Source organism: Gopherus evgoodei, chromosome 1, assembly GCF_007399415.2.
Source record: "Gopherus evgoodei ecotype Sinaloan lineage chromosome 1, rGopEvg1_v1.p, whole genome shotgun sequence".
NCBI classification, from domain to species: domain Eukaryota; kingdom Metazoa; phylum Chordata; order Testudines; family Testudinidae; genus Gopherus; species Gopherus evgoodei.
The window spans coordinates 261,011,670-261,032,165 of record NC_044322.1 but is presented as its reverse complement, the minus strand read 5'-3'; the positions used below and the strand labels follow the sequence as shown (position 1 = coordinate 261,032,165).

General features: G+C 47.7%; 1 protein-coding gene across 2 annotated transcripts in view; it reads left to right on the top strand.

Annotated features, from left to right (window-relative positions):
* Positions 1–20,496, top strand: part of HIPK2 (homeodomain interacting protein kinase 2) — a 203,192-nt gene that overhangs the window by 163,141 nt on the left and 19,555 nt on the right. Inside the window, exons 8-11 of one of the 2 annotated variants that reach the window (XM_030544271.1) lie at positions 867–993; positions 2,334–2,455; positions 11,247–11,389; positions 13,743–13,922. In XM_030544271.1, coding sequence (XP_030400131.1) covers positions 867–993; positions 2,334–2,455; positions 11,247–11,389; positions 13,743–13,922 — 572 coding nt within the window. Of the gene's footprint in view, positions 1–773; positions 994–2,333; positions 2,456–11,246; positions 11,390–13,742; positions 13,923–20,496 lie in introns of both variants that reach the window. The other variant, XM_030544266.1, reaches the window with a different exon arrangement.

The window sequence follows — 20,496 nt, the reverse complement described above, 5'->3', positions numbered from 1 at the left end:
TGTTAGCACTGCTTAGCTTGAATATGGGTGGAAGAATCTGTCCCTGCGTGTCAAACAGTAGCAAAGATTTGGGTGAGGCTCTGCCAGTATTAGGAAGTTCCAACATTCTTACTGTAAGTCAAAAGCCAGACTTATGGGCCATTTCTCCTATTTCATCTCCCATCCCTAGGTTAGGTTTCCAATCATCTAACGCCTGTGGGGGGAGGGGTTTGTTTTGTTGTTGTTATTTGAAGGGGGGAGAGAGAAGAGCTGCCTTGGGTTCTCTTAGCAAAAGAAATGTGTATTTGTGATGGGAGGAAATATTGTGTGGGCATTTCCAAATTCTCCTAAAGGGTTTGTGTTGGGGGCAGAACTGATCTTGCCAAGTTTCCCACAGGAAGTGCCAGAAGCATTTACAGAGCAGCCTGACTTTGTGTGACTGGTTCCTTTTGAGCCCCTTTCTCTTCCTGTCTCCTCCCTATTCTCCCAAATCAAACCCATCCTCAGGAGACGTGCTCCATTCTGGAGACTTCTTGGACAACAAACTGGGATGTGGGGTGGTTGGAAGCAGCCCCAGTTGATAGAAGGCCTCACTGATCATGCTCAGTGTGCTCATTTTGCCCATGTCACCCACCCTTACCTCTGCGTTCCTCAATTTCCTGTTTTGCTCCTCCTTTATTTTTTGTTTGCTGGTTTTATTTAGATTCATTTATTTTTAGATTTGTTCTTCCAACATACCATCTCCCTCATTTTTTTTTGTTTTGTTTTTTGTTTAATTCCCATCATTCCTTTAGGCCACCAACCTGGCTCCCACCTCCACCAGTGCCACTATTTCCTTAGCCAACCCTGAAGTCTCCATACTAAACTACCAATCTGCACTCTACCAGCCTTCAGCAGCATCCATGGCTGCAATGGCCCAGCGGAGCATGCCCCTGCAGACGGGAACGGCGCAGATCTGTGCCCGGCCTGACCCCTTCCAGCAAGCCCTCATTGTATGCCCTCCAGGTTTCCAAGGTAAGAAACAAGCCTTCCCCCTCGCAACCAGCCCTTCTGCTGTTTGATTGGGTTCTCATTTGAAAACTCTCTCCAGTAAATCTTTCTGAAGGAAGAAAATCAGGAAGTGAGGAGAACCTCTGGAGCAGTTGAGTTGCGGCTGATGACTCTGGGGTGGAGGGAGGGAGGTGTGATTGTGATGCTCATTGTTCATTACTCTGATCAGGGTATTTTGAAGAACCTCCACCTAGTTTTGGCAAACATGACAAGAACGGAATATTTTACTGACCAATCGCGAGGTGGTTCAGTGATCCAGTTTCCACAGAGTGACTCAGCAGGTTAATGAGCTGGAGAATAAGATGTCCAGCCTGGAAATTTGCCCCAGTCAGTGGCCAGTCATCAGTACAGCTGCACCACTGCAACTAGTGTAGACAGGCATAGCTGCTGTTTGCCCCAGTGGACAGTACTCCTGCTTGAAACCAGGGTAAGTACTGCACTGGGGCACATAGCAGCTTTGCCTGTCTATGATGGGGGCTGCTCCTGCATAGTTACACCAATAGCTATATCAGAGGCAAATCCCCAGGCTAGACAAGACTTGAGATTTGGTCCTGGTAGGGCAGGATCTATCAACAATAATCCTTGGCAATACTCTAACCCCTTTTATACCAGGATCTTGCACTGTAACTTTCACACCAGTTGAAGCCTAGAGTCCCCCAAAGTAGACAGGGCATTAATGACACCATAGTTTTGGAATGTGTTGACTAATGTGTTCTGATGATATGCCTTTAAATCCTAGTCAAGTCTAGAGTTACAAAGTGGGTTGCTGCAGAGTGGAGTGTAGAACCCTGTATTCTTGATTCCCAATCTCCCACTTTCATCAGCAGGCAGCACTCTCACCCTGGAGTGTATTTTCCTAGCCATCTATGGTGGTTGTCTCTACACTCTATTCTGGAGAATAACAAGCTTAATTCGAAAACAAACCATTAACTTCTGCCTTCTTGTAGAATTGCCTCCAGATGTAGGTTATGTTATGATGTCTCTGCTAAGTTTGAGACATTCCAAAAGCATGCACAAGGTTTAAAGAGGGGTAATCTCCTGGTGTCCTTGGAAATGTCTTGTCTTCAGCCTCGTGTGTGTCATGTCTGCCAAAATCTGATAGATCTCCTGGGCTGGAGTGTAATAAATTTGGCTGGATGTAATAAGTGGGAATTGAGGGCCTGATTTTTCAGAGGTGCTGAGCACCTGCAGTTCCCATCGACTTCAGTTAGAGTCGTGGCAGTAGAACAACCTCTGAAAATCAAGCCCCTCTTCTGGGCGGTGCTGATGATGATTAACTTTGTCCCTCTCTGTTCACGGAACAGGGTTACAAGCCTCCCCTTCAAAGCATGCTGGCTATTCTGTACGGATGGAGAATGCTGTTCCCATTGTCACTCAGGCTCCCGGGGCCCAGCCTCTGCAGATCCAGCCAGGTCTCCTCGCACAGGTAATTTCCTTAGTCTGGGTAAATGGATTGGGCAAGTACAGGTGACACTTGAATAGTCCTATGCAGAGCAAGTCTTTTTCATTTACTTTAACTATGTGGAGTGGGGCAAGGGTGAAGGGTTTTTTCCCCAGTCCCTCTGTGCCTCAGTTTTAGAGTGGGACACCCAAGCGAGCATCTCCAACTTTCCATGGAGCATCTGTCTTTCCTCAATCTCTCTTTCATCTTGCAGGCCAATTTTAATTTCTGAAAGGCTCTAACAATATAACAGTTACCAGCTTCATTCTCTTTCTCAGTCCTCCTCTTCACAAGGCCTGATGCAACTCCAATTGCAATCAATGGGAGATGGTGATGGGAGTTGTCAGGCCGATGGTGAGAATTAATCATTAATACTTTTCTGAATCCTACTAAGCTCTTGGCCCTATGGCATCTTGTGGCAACGAGTTCCACTGGTAAATTGTGCATTGTTTAAAAAATGTTTTGCTTATTTTAGTTTTAAATTGGTTTCCTTTCAGTTTTATTGAATGTTGCCTTGTTTTTGAGTAGTGGGAAAAGGTGAATAGGCAGAAGGGAGGGCCAGGGCAGCTGAGTCAGGGAATCTCTGAAGCAGCCTCTATTGGCGCAGTGCTTGAGGGGACCCTAGTGGGAGATGCAACTTGTACCTCCTTGTGCCAGCTTCAGTGAATCTGGCCAACTTTTGCTTTTTTAAATGGTATGAGACTTATTTGTTCCGTTGGTATGAGGAATGTCTTTGATGGAGAACAAATATACTTAACGTAAGGCACATAGAGCATCACAATACCTCCTGGAAAAGGTGATCCAGAGGTAAAGTACATGCCTACTGTGCACTCATTCATGCCAGAATGTTCATTTGCATTCAGATCTCAACAGACTTTAAAATCATGCCCGAGCATTGGATTCCCTGGGTTACATGTGCCGTCGAGTGTTGTTGTGATTACTTCCTTTGCCAGCTGCCAACTGAGCTTATCTGGTGAAGACAGAAAGAAACACAAGCTAAAGCCTGTGTGTTTTTCACTAGCTATGTGCCCCGCCCATTCCCAATAAAAGAGTCTTTGTTACAGAGCTGCCTCTTGGCGTAAGTCTGCCACAAAATGGAATCCATCTTTGCTGATGACTGTCATGACCTTCAGCATGGCAAGGTTGGGCCTTGTATCCCATTCAGTACAAAGCAGGTATCTGAGAAGCAGAGCAGTGGAAACGAAAAGGACAGATTTTCAAAGTTAGGAGCAGGAAGATGTGCAAACTGAAATTAGGTGCATGCAATTGCATTTGCACAAATGCCTGCCCCCTGCAAGAACCTTTCCTTGATGCAGTGACAGTCTCCAGCAGTGGGGAACTGCCAGGCCCTTTCCCCACTGCCTCCCACCTGCTAGAGCCTTTCATAGCTGCAGGGAGCTACGCACCATAGTGACAAGTGTGAACGCAACCTGCCTTCACTGCAGCATGTAGCACATGCAATTGTGGTTGCACAAATGCCTCCCCCTGCCAGAACCTTTCATGGTAGTGGGAACTGCTAAATCCTTTTCTTGCTGCCTCTTCACTGCCAGAGCCATTCACAGCTGCAGAGAGCTACACGCTGCTGTGACAAGTGTGAATGCAGCCTGCTTTCACTGCATCATGTAGCTACACATGTACTGCCTGTATTCTACATGCTGCTGTGAGTGTGGACAATGCATCCATCTGGGAGCAGCCATTGGTGCTCATCGCCACTTCAATATACCCCAGCACTGGTAGTGACTGAGAGCCAAAATTGGACCCTTCACCACTTATTCTCTATATACTTTCAAATCCAGGAAGCAGGGCTCTGCAAATGACTGCAAGTCCCTCACCCTGAGGCCCTTGGATAAGCTCTGCCATCACGTCTGGTGATGGATAGTAGTGTATTTTGTATATTGTCTCTGTAAGCTGGTTCTTGCAGAAATGAAAAGTTAGACTAAACCACTGACTGCAATCTGCAAAGCAGGTGGTGAAAATAACCCTTACACCCTACCTTACCAGGTCCATTTTCACCCACATGAGCAAGTATACCTGCTTGCAGTGGGGAGGCAGGTGCAAGGATGCTCTGATTCCAGTCTTTAACAGTTTGGCAGCTTCACATTTTAAAGGGGCAGGGCACCATGTATTTCAGGGGTGTCTTTGTCCAGCCTGAGACTGATGTTGTCACACACTGAAAAGCCTGATCCAGTGCTTGTCCCTTCCTTCCCTTCTCCCTCAGGAGTGTTCTGCATCCCTGCATTTTCTCACTTTCACTCCTTCCCAACAGCACTCCTAGGCAGGAAACCCTGCTCGACTGCCACCAGCCCCTTCCAAGTAAATAGGCCACCTCCATTCGTGCTATGCTCTGATGCAGCTGAAAGGGCTCACTCCCACTTTCCTCATCTGGCCCTAGGATTGAGACACCAGGGGCCAAAGTATGCTCTGTTACACCCAGGCAGTCTTACTCGAAGCAGTGGACATGGCAGCACTGTCCCAATGGACCAGCCCAAGCAATCTTTTCCTGCCGAGGAAATGATTCCGTGGGCCTTACCTGATACGTAGAGAGTTTGTGCCTGGGCCTTGACACTGAATCTAGATTCAAGCACTAAAAGAGGTGGAGATCTGAACAAATTCAGGCTACCTCCCCAAGGAGGGAGGAAGTGGCTTTAGCATGTAAACTCCGGTAATCTCTGGCAGGGGAGCAGCAACAGTTCAGTTACCTTTTTTAAACCAAAGCTGTAAAAACAAAAATGTCCCCACCCCCTCATCCACCTGCCTGCCAGTGCTAGTCCTTTGTCATAGCAGAGTGTTGTGAACAGCTCTCCAGGGCCCTGTGACTGAGTACCCTTTCCAGTCCTGGTTCTGCAGCCCACCATAGCAGCCCTTTCATCTGACTCAGCAAGGCAGAAAATTTCAAGGCAATCAACATTTGGAGCTGGGCTGGAAAGCATGTTTTTGGTGTGGTTTTTTTTTTTTTTTTTTTTGGTGGTGGTGGTGGGAACGGGACAGGGGCTGGAGGGGCTACAGGGTGGGGAGAGGTTTAGAGTTTTTGTGTTAATCAATCTCTGAATCTGGCTTAGGAAGGAACAGGGTGAAATACCTTCAAGCAGAGACTCTATTTATAGTGTAGCCCCCTCAGTGCTCTGTAGCTACACAATGTGGACCCAGTGGCACCGATATGACCCTAGAGAGGGATGTCGCTGATGCCCTTGAATTCCATGGCTCAGTCTCTGAGCACGCACGCTCTGTAGGGCAGCACTCGAAAGATTAAGCTGCCTTGCTCTCACGTTGGTGGCATCTGAATATGACCAGGTTGTAAAAGATTATATAATTCCTAAATTGAGTCATCAGAGCAAGATGACCCTGGGAAATATCTGTAATAGTGTGCCTGGACTGATGCGTATGCAGGGATGTGATTGCTGAGCTTGCAGGGGAGAGAGTCTAGCTCTGGCACTAAAGGGTACCAGTTTAGAAAATACCAGGGAGGGTACGGAGAGGACAAATGTAATTCACAGACTTGTTTGCTAGACTGAAATACTCCTATCTTCTGTTCATATGGAATGGATTTTGGTGTTAAGCAGTGTCTGTCACGCTGCAGCCATTCCCAAAGCAGTGATGTGGGATGCTGTGCCGGGCAGTGACTAGGGCAGGGGTATGCAGACTATGGCACATGTGCCAAAGGCGGCACGCAAGCTGATTTTCAGTGGCATTCACACTGCCCAGGTCCTGGCCACCGGTCTGGAGGGCTCTGCATTTTAATTTAATTTTAAATGAAGCTTCTTAAACATTTTTAAAAACTTATTTACTTTATATACAACAATAATTTAGTTTTATATTATAGACTTATAGAAAGAGATCTTCTAAAAACATTAAAATTTATTACTGGTATGCAAAATCTTAAATTTGAGTGAGTAAATGAAGACTCGGCACATCGCTTCTGAAAGGTTGCCGACCCCTGTGCTAGGGGCAAGCGCACGAGCCACTTGGCCTGATTCTGCCTTTAGAGGCATCCATGCAACTCTCACATTGAAATTGGTGGGAGATCTGCATATATATTTGAGGGCAGACTCTAACCCATTATGCTTTAAATACAGCTTTGGACACTAAGGCTGGATTTTCAAAGGAGCCCAACAGAGAATTAGAATAGGATAGTCTAATAGTATAGAATGGAAGGGAATTTCTGTGGGATTTGGACATCTAACTCCCCTAAGGCTCCTTTAAAAATCCCAGTCAAAAACTTGGCTGATTAAGAGGAGGAGTCTGAGGTAGGAAAAATGGCAGGGATTGGTTCACTTGCAGCTCACCTTTAGATTCTCCTCTGAAGTGCTCATCAGAAATGGAGACAGAAGGAGGCAGCACAGAAGAAGAAAACAGCACAATCAGCTGCGCAGTAAATGCCCCATGTGGAAGACCTCCAGTCTCCCGCTATGGAAATTGTCTCCTTGGGTACTGGATGGTTGAGCTAATTGGTAATGGGCAGGGGAACATTTTTATCCTTGTCCCTGTCTTGAATTCAGGCCAAGGAAGTAATCGCTGAAAGTTTGTTCCTACTGGGAACTGTTAAATGATCTATGTGAAATGGGATAACAGTCTCAGTCCAGTTCCCAGCAGTCAAATGTTCATGTCACAGAAACCACCATCCCAAGAGATATCAGCTGCCAGCCTTTAGAGGCCTCAACAAAGAAGTTAAGGAAGGAAGGTTTCAAAGACATCCCTTGGGGTGATGGCTCCAGGTCCGGCTGGAGGGAACGTTGGAGGGTCAGGGTGGGGGAAGCTTGTAGTGGCACTGCCTGTGCTACACAGTACCTGTTGCGTGGCTAACCAGAGGAGTTCGCTCCCCAGGGAGGTCAGTCCAACACTAAATTCACTTGATGTTTTGTAAAGGTTATTCGAGGAGGTAAGGAGTGATTTTGTCTGTTTGCAAACCCTTGCCCCTATCATTTCATCTGCCATTTGTTCTCACTTGGTGCCCAGTAGGTCTTGATTTCAAAATATAGGGTTGTTTGGACAGGGCAGGCTCATAATGGACTGAAAGCCCCATTCATGTAGGAGTAGGTGATTAAAGAATAAGACTGATAGGGCTCCAAGGCTCTGGTATACTGTGCACCATTGGGTAAGGCTGTTCTCTGTAAAAGTGCTTGTGACTCATGTGCATCTTTAAGAAGGAAGGATGAACATTAAAGGGGGCACAAGCAGAAACTGTTAGGTTTTAACAAATAAATGATATTCCTTTTATGTGCTATAAATCCACTTTTGTATGTTAATGACTCGCACTAGTGATAATGGCCAATTTCCTCTGCTTATAGAAAGCAGCCCTTCATGAATACCAAGCAGCTACCACTGTCACCTCTGTTCATCAGCCATAGGAATTCTGTGATTATCAATTAAAATTGAAATTAGAAATAAATTTGGAACAGGAAGACAATTACACCAAGAAGCTATTGTGTGCTGTGATCTCACTGAGATCTCACAAGCTAAGCAGGGTTGGATTGGGCCACTGTGGATACATCTACACGGCAGTCAGGGCCGGTGCAACCATTTAGGTGACCTAGGCAGTTGCCTAGGGCACTGAGATTTGGGGGGCGCCATTTTCTTCGGCAGCAACTGCGGCGGCCCGAACTTCAGCCGCCCCGATCGCCGCCGGCATTTAGGCGGAGGGAGCTGGGGCAGGGGATCACGGGGAGGGCCACCTGCAGCAAGTAAAGGGGTGGGGCGGCATGCAGGGGAACTCCCCACCCCAGCTCACCCCTGCCCCGCCTCCTCCCCAAGCACACCATGGCTGTTTCACTTCTCCCACCTCCCAGGCTTGCGGCACGTAATCTGATTGGGGGATGGGGAGCTGCTGCAAGGAGGAGGCCTCAAGGTGGAGGGAGGGAGCTGTCGCGGGGGGAAGAGTGGGTGGGGGCGCCTCAGGGCATGGGCATGGGGGCACAAGGTGGAAGTTTCGCCTAGGGCGTGAAACATCCTTGCACTGGCCCTGACTGCAGTTAAACACTGCAGCTGTTCTGTGTCAGATAACTTGGGCTTGTGGGACTGTAAAATTGCTGTGTAGATATTTGGGCTCAGGCTCCACCCCGAGCTCCAGAAGTCCACGAGGAGGGAGGGGCCCCGACTCCAGCACGAGCCTGAATGTCTGCACTGCAGTTTTACAGCCCCACAGCCTGAGCCCTGTGAGCCCAAGTCAGCTGACACAGGCCTGCTGCAGTGTTTAATTGCAGTGTAGACATAGTGTGGATGGGAGTCCCAAGTGCTGAAGAAAATGGATGTTGGTGATCTGTTAGATGGTATTTTTCCCTCTGAGTTACTGTTGAAACAGGGTTGGAGGGACACTGATTCTGCAGGTGTCACCCTTCAGATGAATTAAAACCAAGATCTTGACCACTTCCAGGCCTTAAAGGTTTTAGAGAACTTTTTAAAGAAAAGATTTGTTAATGCATTTGCTCTGGCAAATATTAACTTAGTGACTCTCACTGAATAATACTTTACCCCACAAATATTCCCATTGGTTTCAGTGGAACTGCTTGTGGAGTAAAATACAAATATGCAGGAATAGGGATGACAGAATACACCTCTGAGCAACTTACATTTCAACTCCCTCGGATTCTCTTTGCAGTTTCACGTAGACACAGTATTCTCCTTCGCTTCCTCTCCTGAATTGTTGGGAAATGTTGCTATGTGCTGTTAAACTGCTTCTGTGTTTCACCCCCTGGTGAATGAGCTAATCTTTGTGTATTGTTTGAAAGGTGCTACATCAATGTAAGTTGCTACTACTAACAACATCTCTTCCTGTTATCCCTTTTCACGGAGTAATCAAGAGCTGATGTGAAATGGTCTTTTGCCAAAGATAAACTATTTGGCCTTGTCAACTCTAGAGCTTGTAACTATGTTCGAAGCCATTTTCAAACACAGTTATAGTTGCAACATGTTTGTGTGTGTTTTGTAACTCAACACAATTACCAAGCGTAGTCCAACCACTTTAAAGAAACTTGCCTGAACTCTGCTAGTGGGCATAATTTATGCACACTTCTGGCTAGCACTTTTCTCGGAAAAAAATAACCTAGGTGTATCCACGCTGGAGCTGTAATTTCCAGCTCAAGCAGACAAACCTGCACTAGCTCTAATCGAGCTAGCAGGAGGGGCTAGCCACCCAGATTATGTGCCTAGGCTTCCAGATGCGATCATACTTGGAGCAGCTAGCCTGTCTCAGTACTCAGGCGGCTGCCTTTCTAGTTTTAGTGCACTAGCTTGATTAGAGCTAGCATGGGTATGTCTGCTTGAACTGGAAATTGCCCCCCACCCCAGCTCCAGGCTGACACTATCTGTCCAGATTGGAGCACCAAAGCCTGCTGGCTGGCAGAACTGTGCTTCCAAACAATTTTCCAGCAAGATGGTGACTCTCGTGCTTTGTATTCCAGCACAGACAGGGTCCTAGCATATTTCTCATTCCCAAATCCCTCAACTCTCCTTTACTGTCTGAGCAAGTCAGTGAAAATGGGCATTAGTGCTTAGAATCCACTGTTTTGCAATCAGTGTGAAAACATGATGCTCACACCTTTCATGCACCAGAAATTGTTATTTGTATAAAGTAACCAGCTGCTTTACACCTGAGTGACTTGCATATACTAAAGCTCCTTTAGCTGAAGTGAATTCAGGGTCAGATTTTGATACTTTTACTCAGGCTGAATAGCACTTTCCTCTGTGGAAAATCCACTTGATGTCAACGAGACAGTATGGAGAATAAAGTATTACCCATGTCAGTAAAGGGAGCACAATCTGGCCCTTAATCATCATACATGTGTTAGGATTAGGGATAAGGGAACTGACTCTTTTTTGCCTCTGGTAGTCTATGTTTGAATTTAGTTTTTAAATCTCACATTTTTCCATGTGAACTAACTGGAATTAGTGAAGTAAATTTTGTGTGGATATGCCTAGCTGAATCTCATGAAGTATCTATTTTTTTACCTGACCTGTTCCACATCACATCCTTCACATTCTCTCTCTCCAGTTCAACTAGATCCTTCCTTCATTCTTCTTTGATCTCATCCTCCCATTCCCCTGACTCTCAGTTCCTTCCCTCCAACTATCCCTTTTCTTTCTCTCTGCTTCTCTATTGCAAGAGTCCTAATACATAACTCCGTCTTTGACCCTTAAATCCCTCTTGCTTCTCCCACCAATCCTCCTAGCCCATCCTTTCCCTTTCCTGATCCTCTTGAGTCTCTATATTCTGTTCAGTTCTCTTTGGGGTGGCAAGAAAGAAGATATTTCTGATTTAGCACACTATCTGTTGGCCTTTAGCCAGCTGTTTTGTTTCAGTTTTAGTAGACTAGGATGTCCCTAGCTCAGAGATGACCCAGGTTTTATTGACCAACTCTTAGGAAGCCCTGGAACTAATGAGATTTGAAGACAGCAACCAGCCCAGGAAAATATTCCAGGCCTGCTGAGACCCCAAGATGCATTTCCACAAAGGCAGAGGTCCCAATAGGGGGAGAGGGAGGGAGGGAGTGTGATGGGGCCTCTAAGCCAAACTTATCTGAAAAACAGAAATAAAAAATTCTGGTTCTAGTTGAAGTTTGGGTTGAGATTCGGGTCAGTTCTAATTTTCCTATCCCTAACTGTGACCCAGCTGCAGCCTTGGAATACATTAGCAGGGATTTCTCTACTCATTTGTGTGCTCTGTACTGAAAACTATTTTACTGTAGTTTCCTGAAGGCATTAAAACCTCCCTGCCAGGATGGGCTGACACCAAAGCAATGAATGATGATTCTTTTTAATCACCAGCTTCTCTTCTTTTCAACAGCAGGCCTGGCCTAGTGGGACCCAGCAGATCCTGCTTCCTCCAGCCTGGCAGCAACTGACTGGAGTAGCCACCCACACCTCAGTCCAGCATGCAACTGTCATACCAGAGACCATGGCAGGGACCCAGCCGCTGGCAGAATGGAGGTAAACCTGAACTATTGTGTGTATATCTGTGAGACACCCACTATATGTGAATGTCTGTCTGACAGCCTCTGTGTCTGAGTAGTTTCTAATATCCCAGGCTGTGTGTCTGGGCTAATGCTGAGTGCACAGAGGGCGCAGTCCTTGCCCATTGGACTCCCAGAATCTGACTTGGTCTGTAAGGTGCTTTCGGATATTTTGAGTATGAAGGGAACCATCCATCATAAAACCAAATGCAGGTCTAGTCTCTCTTAAGCTGCTCCATATAGCTCTGTCCTTGTGACAGGATGACATCTTACAAGAAAAAAGACACACGTTCCATTCTTGATCCCAGCATCTTCTCCCACATCCACCTTGGCTTGTTTAAAAAGCTGAATAGCTCTATTGTTTTGTTCCGTGTTGTATCCCAGATTTGGTTTGCAGCACTTTTTGCGCTGGTGAAAACTTCCTGAGAAATGGGATAATTCTGTGAGGGGGCGACATCTGTGGAGAGTTATGCAGGAGAGCTTTGGCCCTTTGCAGTCTCGGTGTGGGCATGGATAGTGGGTCTTTGGCGTTTTCAGGCAGAGTGGGAATGGAATTCTGGCAGGGTCCTGTCTGCGCTGCAGCTGTTTGTGAAATCCTGACCCTTGTCAAAGGATTAGGGATGGGGAGGCACTTCTGAGGCCAATTACTTTGAACCCTTTTATCACAGTAGACCCTTCCCGAAATCATTCTATTAGTGGTTTATTTCATCTCTCCTGGAACAAGGGATGTAAAAGGTTAACTGGTAAGCATTAGGTTTACCCTTAACCGTTAACCCCGTACCAGTCGGAGGGACACCAGCCCAGGCAGCCACGCCTGCTGGGGAAGGGGCTCTGGCTGGGCACAGTCGGGCCTGTGGGACTTTAACTGATATTTACATCCCTACCTGGCACGTCTCCAATGATGCTGTCTTGACTGTCTGCCTTTGATAGTCTTTCCACTATCAAGTTGCTCTTACTTCTTCAAAGGGTCAGTGCGAGTAGGCACTGAAAGGAGAGGCAGTAGTGAGGATGGGAGCAGAAATGCAAGGCCTTGAAAGTAAGAGGATTAAAGTGGCGGGTAAATGGGGAGTCCCTCGAGGCTCTTGGAAGGCCAAATCCTTTGCCCCTGAAGCAAATGCATATGAGATGTCAGATTGGCAAGTCCCCGTGTCATTTTCACCCTTTGTACTCTATAAAAACAGGCACCAAAGAGATGGTAACTCTGCTCTTGTAGTCTCCAAGACAGTCAGTCACAAGCACAGCATAGTTAAGGAGTTTGAAATCTGTGCGTCATTGTCCATCCCCAAAGAAACCTGGTCAGATTGTCACTTGCTCCATTGCTGTGGTTTATTCCAGAAAATAAATACATTACTACTGCGTGAAAACATCAGTTTCTTTCCCGGAGGGTTTCTCGGTGAACAGTTGGTGGGTGGAAGATTTTGTTTCAGCAGGCTGTCTCCGCTCCTTTTGCCTGGGGGCTGTGCATATCGTCTCTACTTTGAAACTTAGTTGGAAGAGGGGGCCTGATGATCTGGGTTATATGCCATACCCAGGTGGTCCACAGAACAGCACTGGTGGGAGATTGATACTCCACTGTGAGTTGGCACCTCACTCCAAAGTCCTTGTTCTACTGGGACCTTAGGGAGTGTCGGTTACCGTTGGGACTCAGAAACTTCTTCTGGCTTCTCTGATAGCCTGATGTGACATCTGAGTTGTGGGGAATTGCTTTTGTTAGTCACACCTGAAGGAGCTGGAGGAGTTCTTCCTGAAGGACGGGGGGGGGGGGGGGGGTTGGAGCGTGAAGGTGGATACTGTGGGCAGAACAACAAGCGATATAGAAAAAGATACCCAAGTGGTCAAAGTAGGAATATGTGTGTTTGTGTGTTGTTTTTAAGCCTTATCCACAGGCATACTGTTATAGTCTGATGACAGGGCTTATACTGCCACATAGATGGTTTGGTTTGATACTGAGCTGAGTCCTTTGTTCCTCAGGCAGAGGGGAGATAGGAGAACTGCAGAGGCAGTGAGTTCAGCACCAGCGGAAAGGGCAATATGCATCACACTCAACTGCCCTCTTCTGCCAGCTCAGCCAATGGCCCTGAGTGGCTCCAGTGTCCTGAATATAAACCTAGGGCATGCCTCCCCCACCCTTGCGAGAGAATGAAGCAAAGGCCTCTGAAAAACAAAGGGAAGCAGCCCTTCATGAGAAAAACACCAACCCAAGCTTGATGCCAGGACTGGCATGCCCAAGGTCACCTTTAGCTGGGGGCATTTCTGAGGCTAATGGAAGCCTTTTGAAGAACTGATACACATTTAAAATGCATTTCTCTCCAATTTCTCTCCTCTTGCAGAAACACACATGCACACGGCAGCCATTATAATCCCATCATGCAACAGCCTGCGCTTTTAGCTAGTCACGTGACTCTTCCCGCAGCTCAGCCCTTGAATGTGGGTGTGGCTCATGTCATGAGGCAACAGCCAACCAGCACCACTTCCTCCAGGAAGAACAAGCAGCACCAGTCGTCTACGAGGTAAGTGGCAAGGAGCACAATGGCAGCCTAAGGACTCCGAGGGCCAAATTCACTGCTGAAGTTGACGGAGCTGCATGCACTTAGGCTAATGGCAATTTTGGTGGAAACTGTATAAAGAGAGGGGAGGAAATCCTTTTTTCCCAACATATGGCCTGATTCTTCTCTCATGTGTACCATGTGTAAATCAGGAGGAACTAGGTGGACTTGAACTAGTTGTAAGTGAGAGGAGGATCAGGCCCATAGTATTCTGATTCTGTGTGTGTGTGTGTGTGTGTGTGTGTGTACATATATCCTGTAGTAGGGTTCTGCTCAGCTTTCCATGAGAGAGGCAAAGTCACTCAAACAGAAGGCCATGCAATCGTGCCTGTTTAAATCCATTAAATTGATGTCTTGGCAGAATTAGTGGATATTGAACCACTTAAAAGCCCCGTTGCTTCAACTTCAGTGAATATATATAGAACAGAGTAGGTATAAATATAGACTGCATGATGAAGTGAGGTGGCATACAATTTTAATGCCCTGTGTTTGGGATGACCACCACACTGTGAGTGGGAGAGCCACAGGTCAGTTATACAGGTCTCCACAAATTAACGCCAATCAAAATTCTTATTACCTCCCTCCCTCCCCCCACAAAAAACTATCTGTGTTCTGTTTATGCAATTCAAATGTACTGATTCAGTGTGCCCCAATCCCAACATATCCACAGACAAAAAGTGTGACTGTCTCCCTCTATCTGATCTCAATGACACTCCTAAAAATGGCCACATTTCCTCAACATTGTCATCCCCCCAAAAGGCCAGGGCCGCTGGGGGAGGGAGGGGTGAGCAAGTGGGGCAATTTGCCCTGGGCCCCGCAGGGGACCTGCGAGCCCTGGGCCGGCAGTGGTCTGGGCCTTTGATGGCATTTCGGTGGCAGGGGGCCCTTCAGTGCTGCCAAAGACGTGGAGCGACTGAAGGGCCCCCCGTCGCCGCAATGCTGCCAAAGACCCAGACCGCCACCAGGTGAGTACAAGTGCCGCAGCTCCCCTGCTTTGCCCCAGGGCCCCTGAATCCTCTGGGCAGCCCTGCAAAGGGCCACATTTTCAGAAACAATGGATGTTAGGTGTGCACTTAGAATATATCCATTCAAGAGCAAATGGGTGATTGCATATATGCAGGGATAGATCCACTGGTCCAATTGCGATGCACTCAACACAAAGTGAAGGGCAAAGATAGCCCTAAGCTACCTGTACTCTTCTCTCATTCTAGATGTGTCCCTGGCATACATTAGAGCAATCTTCTGGCTGCCCTAGCTTATGCTCATCTACAGTAGCCCCAGGGGAATCATGGGGGCATAAGGACATCTCCTGTGCCAAGGTCTGGGAGGGGAAGTGGCATAGAGGACAATATGAGAGTTTTGTGCCACCCAAGGATTCTCCTACACGGGAATTTTGGGGGGCTGGATCCATCAGTTTTATGAATGTTTTGTCCTCAGGAGTGGGGCCAGGTTCTGGCCCATAGTATGCAGTTGCATGAACAAAATGCAAGAATGCATGTGCAATAACCCTCCTCACTCCTGTGGTAATCCCTGTGGGTGGGGCACACTGGCAGGGTGGGTATGTAAGTATACTTAGCTGTTGCTTGTGCTGTACCTGGGCTGTGGACAGAGAGCTGAAGTCTTTAGGGCTGTTAAACCAGCACCTTTATTGAGCACTGAATTTTTCTAAGAAAAGGAAGAGCAAGAGAGAGAGAGATTCAGAAATGGGCCACTCTTACAGGGTAAGTCTACACAGCAAAAAAACACCCGCAACAGCCAGTTTCAGTGCCCGCGTCAACTGACTCAGACTCATGCTACTTGGCTAAAAATAGCAGTGTAAAACGTTCGAGCTCAGGCAGGACCCTGGGCTCTGAAACCCTGGGATGGGGGAGGGTCTCAGATCCCAGGCTCTAGTCCGATCAGGAACATCTAAACTGCTATTTTTAGCCCCATAGCACAAGCCTTGTGAAACCAAGTGAGTTGATCTGGGCTCTGAGACTTGCTGCTGCAGGGTAGCTGGACCTACGGAAGGGGAAAAACAGAGGAGCTCACAGCTCTTAGGTGACCAGATTGGGGCCAAAGAAACTGTACTGAATTCACAACCAGTTCCACTGTATTTAAGATGCCAGTGTTGAAATCCTTCCCGTTTGTCTGCTCTCTAATGTGTAATGTTTCATTTACTTTGGGAGGATTCCAGCCGTCTTACCTCATTTGTAATATAGAACAGAGCCAGTTAAGACCCAACAAGCCAGTAAAACAGGGAATAAATCACAATACATCTGGACATACAAAGTGTCTCCCCCACCCCCAGTAATCTGCCACCGGGGCACAAGGGTGTCTGCATCAGGAAGGAATCCGACACTTTCAGAGCAGCTGCTTTCCACAGTCCTCTATTTTACGATATTTGTGATGCTTTTGTATCCAAATGAGGGATATGCTCCTTTTGAGTAGAGGATATTCCATGTTTCTCTTTGGTATTCAAAAGGCACTGCAAATGCTACTGTGCAGTCATTTGTTATGCAGAGGACCCTGTGTAAGTCAGTGCAGTGTGATATGTCCATAATTTCTTCCCTTTGATACATGCCACCTGTTCCTTTTGTTAGCTTTCGGGCCAAACCAAAAACAGTCAAAACCTGCCTGTAAAATGGAACCAGAACCAGAATTTTGCTGCTTCTTCGAGTGCTTGCTCATGTCCGTGCCGTATTAGCTGTGTGTGCTTGCCACATGCACCGATGCCAGAAGTTTTTCCCTCAGCAGTGTCCGTAGGGGACCAGCTCTGGCGCCCTCTGGAATGGTGCCACATGGCGTGGTTTTAGGGGCGCTGCCAGCTCCCCACTCCCTCAGTTCCTTGTTGCTGCCAGTGATGGTGCTGGAACGTCTGCTGCTTTGACTAGCATTGATTCCCTCTCTGTTCTTGCGAACTTTGAAATCCTATAAAATGGGTTCCCTGGCTTCTATCATCCCCTCTCTGGATCTGGGAGATTAGTATGCCGCCCTCAACTTGAAGGACGCATACTTCCACATAGCGCCTTTTCAAGGGCACAAACACTTCCTCCAGTTTACAGTGAGACCCCACCGCTACCAGTTTGCGGTTCTCTCATTTGGCCTGGCGACAGCACCGTGATTGTTTAACAAGTGCATGTCAGTGGTAGCGGCTTACCTCAAGCACCGGGGTATTCAGATCTATCCATACCTCGACAACTGGCTCGTCAAGGACAACTCCAGCTCTCAAGTCCAACGGGATGTTGTGGTGCTTCAGGCCATTTGCCGCTCTCTGAGCCTGCTGGTAAATGACAAAATCTCGACATTAGTGCTAGTGCAGAGGAAGAGTTCATCTGAGCGGTCCTCGACTCGCCCTACGCCAGAGTGTTCTTGCTGCTGGAAAGATTCCACACGTTGATGAACCTCATTGCAGAAGTCTCCACATTCCTTCTGACTACAGCCAGGGTCTGTCTGCACCTCCTGGGTCACATGGCAGCATTCACCTACGTGGTCCGCCATGCCAGGCATCGGAAGGGGCCCCTGCAACAATGTCTGGGGGTGGTCTATTCCCAGGCCAGAGGGAAAGATCATTACCATTCCCAAGGCAATACTTATCTTGCTGCAATGGTGGACCTACCGCAGCACAGTCCTGGAAGGGGTTCCGTTTGACAACCCCCGTCACTCCATTGAGTTGGTGTCAGATGCCTCAGACCTTGGCTGGGATGCGCATCTTGACAACCTCCAGACACAGTGGATGTGGTCTCCAGAGGAGGCGCAGTTGCACATAATGTCAAAGAGCTCCAAGCAGTCAAACTGGCATGCGGAGTCTTCCTGCCCCAGCTGTCGGGCAAGGTGGTATGAGTCCTGATGGACACCACAGCCTCGATGTTCTACATCAACAGGCAAAGGGGAGCATGCTCATCAGCTCTCTGTCAAGAGGCACTCCGTGTATGGGCCTTCTGCATCAGCCACAAAATCCACCTGGAAGCTTGTCACCTTCCTGGCGTCAAGAATACACTAGCAGATCAGCTTAGCAGGAACTTCTTCTCTCACCGCAAGTGGTTGCTCCATTCAGAGGTAGCCTGCATGATCTTCCAAAGGTGGGGAACTCCCCAAGTGGACCTGTTCGCCACCAGACAGAACAGGAAATGCCACCGATTTTGCTCTCGGCAAGGTCTGAGCAAAGGTTCCCTCTCCGATGCCTTCCTCTTGTCATGGTCAGGGGGACTGATGTACGCGTTCCCTCCAATTCCACTCATCAGCAGGATCCTGGCAAAGATCAAGAGAGACAAAACACAGGTTGTCGTGGTTGCCCTGTCGTGGCCTCACCAACATTGGTTTGGCATGCTCATGAGCTTGTCAGCGGCCCCTCCCTGGCCCCTGCTCAACTGTCCGGACCTGCTGTCACAGGATCACAGCCGGATCTTACCCCCCAACCTCATGTCCCTCCACCTCTCGGTGTGGATACTGCGTGCCTGAACCTGGAGGAGTGGACCTGTTCGAAAGAAGTCCAACAGGTCCTCCTGAGGAGTAGGAAGCCTTCAACTAGACTGACTTATCTGGCCAAGTGGACAAGGTTTTCCCACTAGGCGTCTTGAGCATGGCATCTCTCCCTCGCGTGCTTCCATACAGGCTGTCCTGAACTACCTGCTCCATTTGAGGAGCCGAAGTATGGCACACTCTTCCATTAGAATGCATCTAGCAGCCATCTCTGCTTTTCATCCACCGATCCAAAGACAGATGGTGTTTTCCCATGACATGATGGTCAGATTGTTGAGAGCGCTCGAGAGACTCTTCCTGCAGGTACGGACTCCTGTCCTGCAGTGGCATTTTAACTTGGTCCTCTCTAGGCTCACCGGTCTACCCTTTGAGCTGCTGGGTTCCTGCTCCCTTTCCCACCTGTCATGGAAGGTCACGTTCCTGGTTGCGGTGACATTGGCAAGTCGGGTCTCTGAAATTAAAGCCATGACCTCAGAACCTCCATACACGGACTTCTACAAAGATAAGATTCAGTTGTGGCCCCACCCAGCCTTCCTGCCAAAGGTGGTCTCCACCTTATGAACCAAGACATCTTCCTCCCAGTGTTCTGTCCCAAACCACACAAGATCAGTGAGGAGAAGTATCTTCGCGCCCTGGACATCCAGAGGGCCTTGGCTTTCTACTTAGAACATACCAAGCCTTTCCGAAAATCGACTCAACTCTTCATCGCTACAGTGGATAGGATGAAGGGTCACCCGGTATCCTCGCAGAGGATTTCCAATTGGATAACCTCATGCATAAGGACCTGTTACAACCTGGTGGGGGTTCCGCTGCTGCTGATTGTCAGAGCCCACTCAACGAGAGTGCAGGCATCTTCGGCGGCTTTCCTGGTGCACATCCCTATCCAGGACATCTGTAGAACCGCAATGTGGGCCTTTGTTCATACGTTTACTGCTCATTATGCCATCACTCAGCAGGCCAGGGACGACATTGGGTTTGGCAGAGCTGGGTTCCAATAGACACGTCCGTTAACTCCTACCCACCTCCAGGGTTACTGCTTTAGAGTCACCTAATACAGAGTGGACATGAGCAGGCACTCGAAGAAGAAAAGACAGTTACCTTTTCCATATCTGGTGTTCTTCGAGATGTGTTGCTCATGTCCATTTCATGACCCGCCTTCCTTCCTCACTGTCAAGAGTTTCCGGCAAGAAGGAACTGAAGTGGGGGGAACTGGTAGCGCCCCTTATACCGCGCCATGCAGATGCCATTACAGAGGGTGCCAGAGCCGGTCCCCTAAGGATACGGCTAATGGAAAAACTTCTGGCACCAGTGCATGTGGCAATCACACACACCTAACATGGAATGGACATGAACAACACATCTCGAAGAACACCTGTTATAGAAAAGGTAACTGTCTTTTTTCCTTTGACTCTGAAAATGTTCTGCTGGGGGGAGGGAAAAAAGGCTTTTTAGAGAATAATCATGTGAATACTAGAGAATCCTTCTTCAGTCAGGGCTTTTTGTTGCCTCTACCCTCTGATGGGCAGGCACTGTGTTTAGGGTCCTGATGCAAATAAACCCACATTTTCCTTATTTACTTTTAGTGCCTGGGATTGAACTAGGAAGATAGAAAGGAGGGAGTTGAGAATATTTCTCCTCTAGTGAAGAAAAACCTATTTACTTCTTCTACCCTGCATCCATTGCCTTTGCCACCTCACATCAGAGCTAAATGAAACTGAGTCTCTCCCCCTCTGGAACATCTCAGTGTTGCTCCGCAATGCTGTTGAGATAAGGAAGGCTGGGCAAAATTTTTCTGTCAAAACTTTTTTGCGTGTGTGTGGTGGGGGAGTGACAGGAAATTGGATTTTTGACTAAACAGGTTTTTTTTTTTTTAAATGAAAAATGTCTGCTTTCCATGGAAAACTTCAATTGGGGTGGGAGGGAGTGTTAAAAAACTGAAATATTTTGGGTGAAAAACCAAATATTTTGATTTGGAAATGCAGCAGTAGTGCCTCATGGGAGTTGTGGTGCCTCATGTTCCCATTCTCTTCAATGTGGTAAGCTGCTTGGCTGGACTACATCTTCCAGGATGCACCAT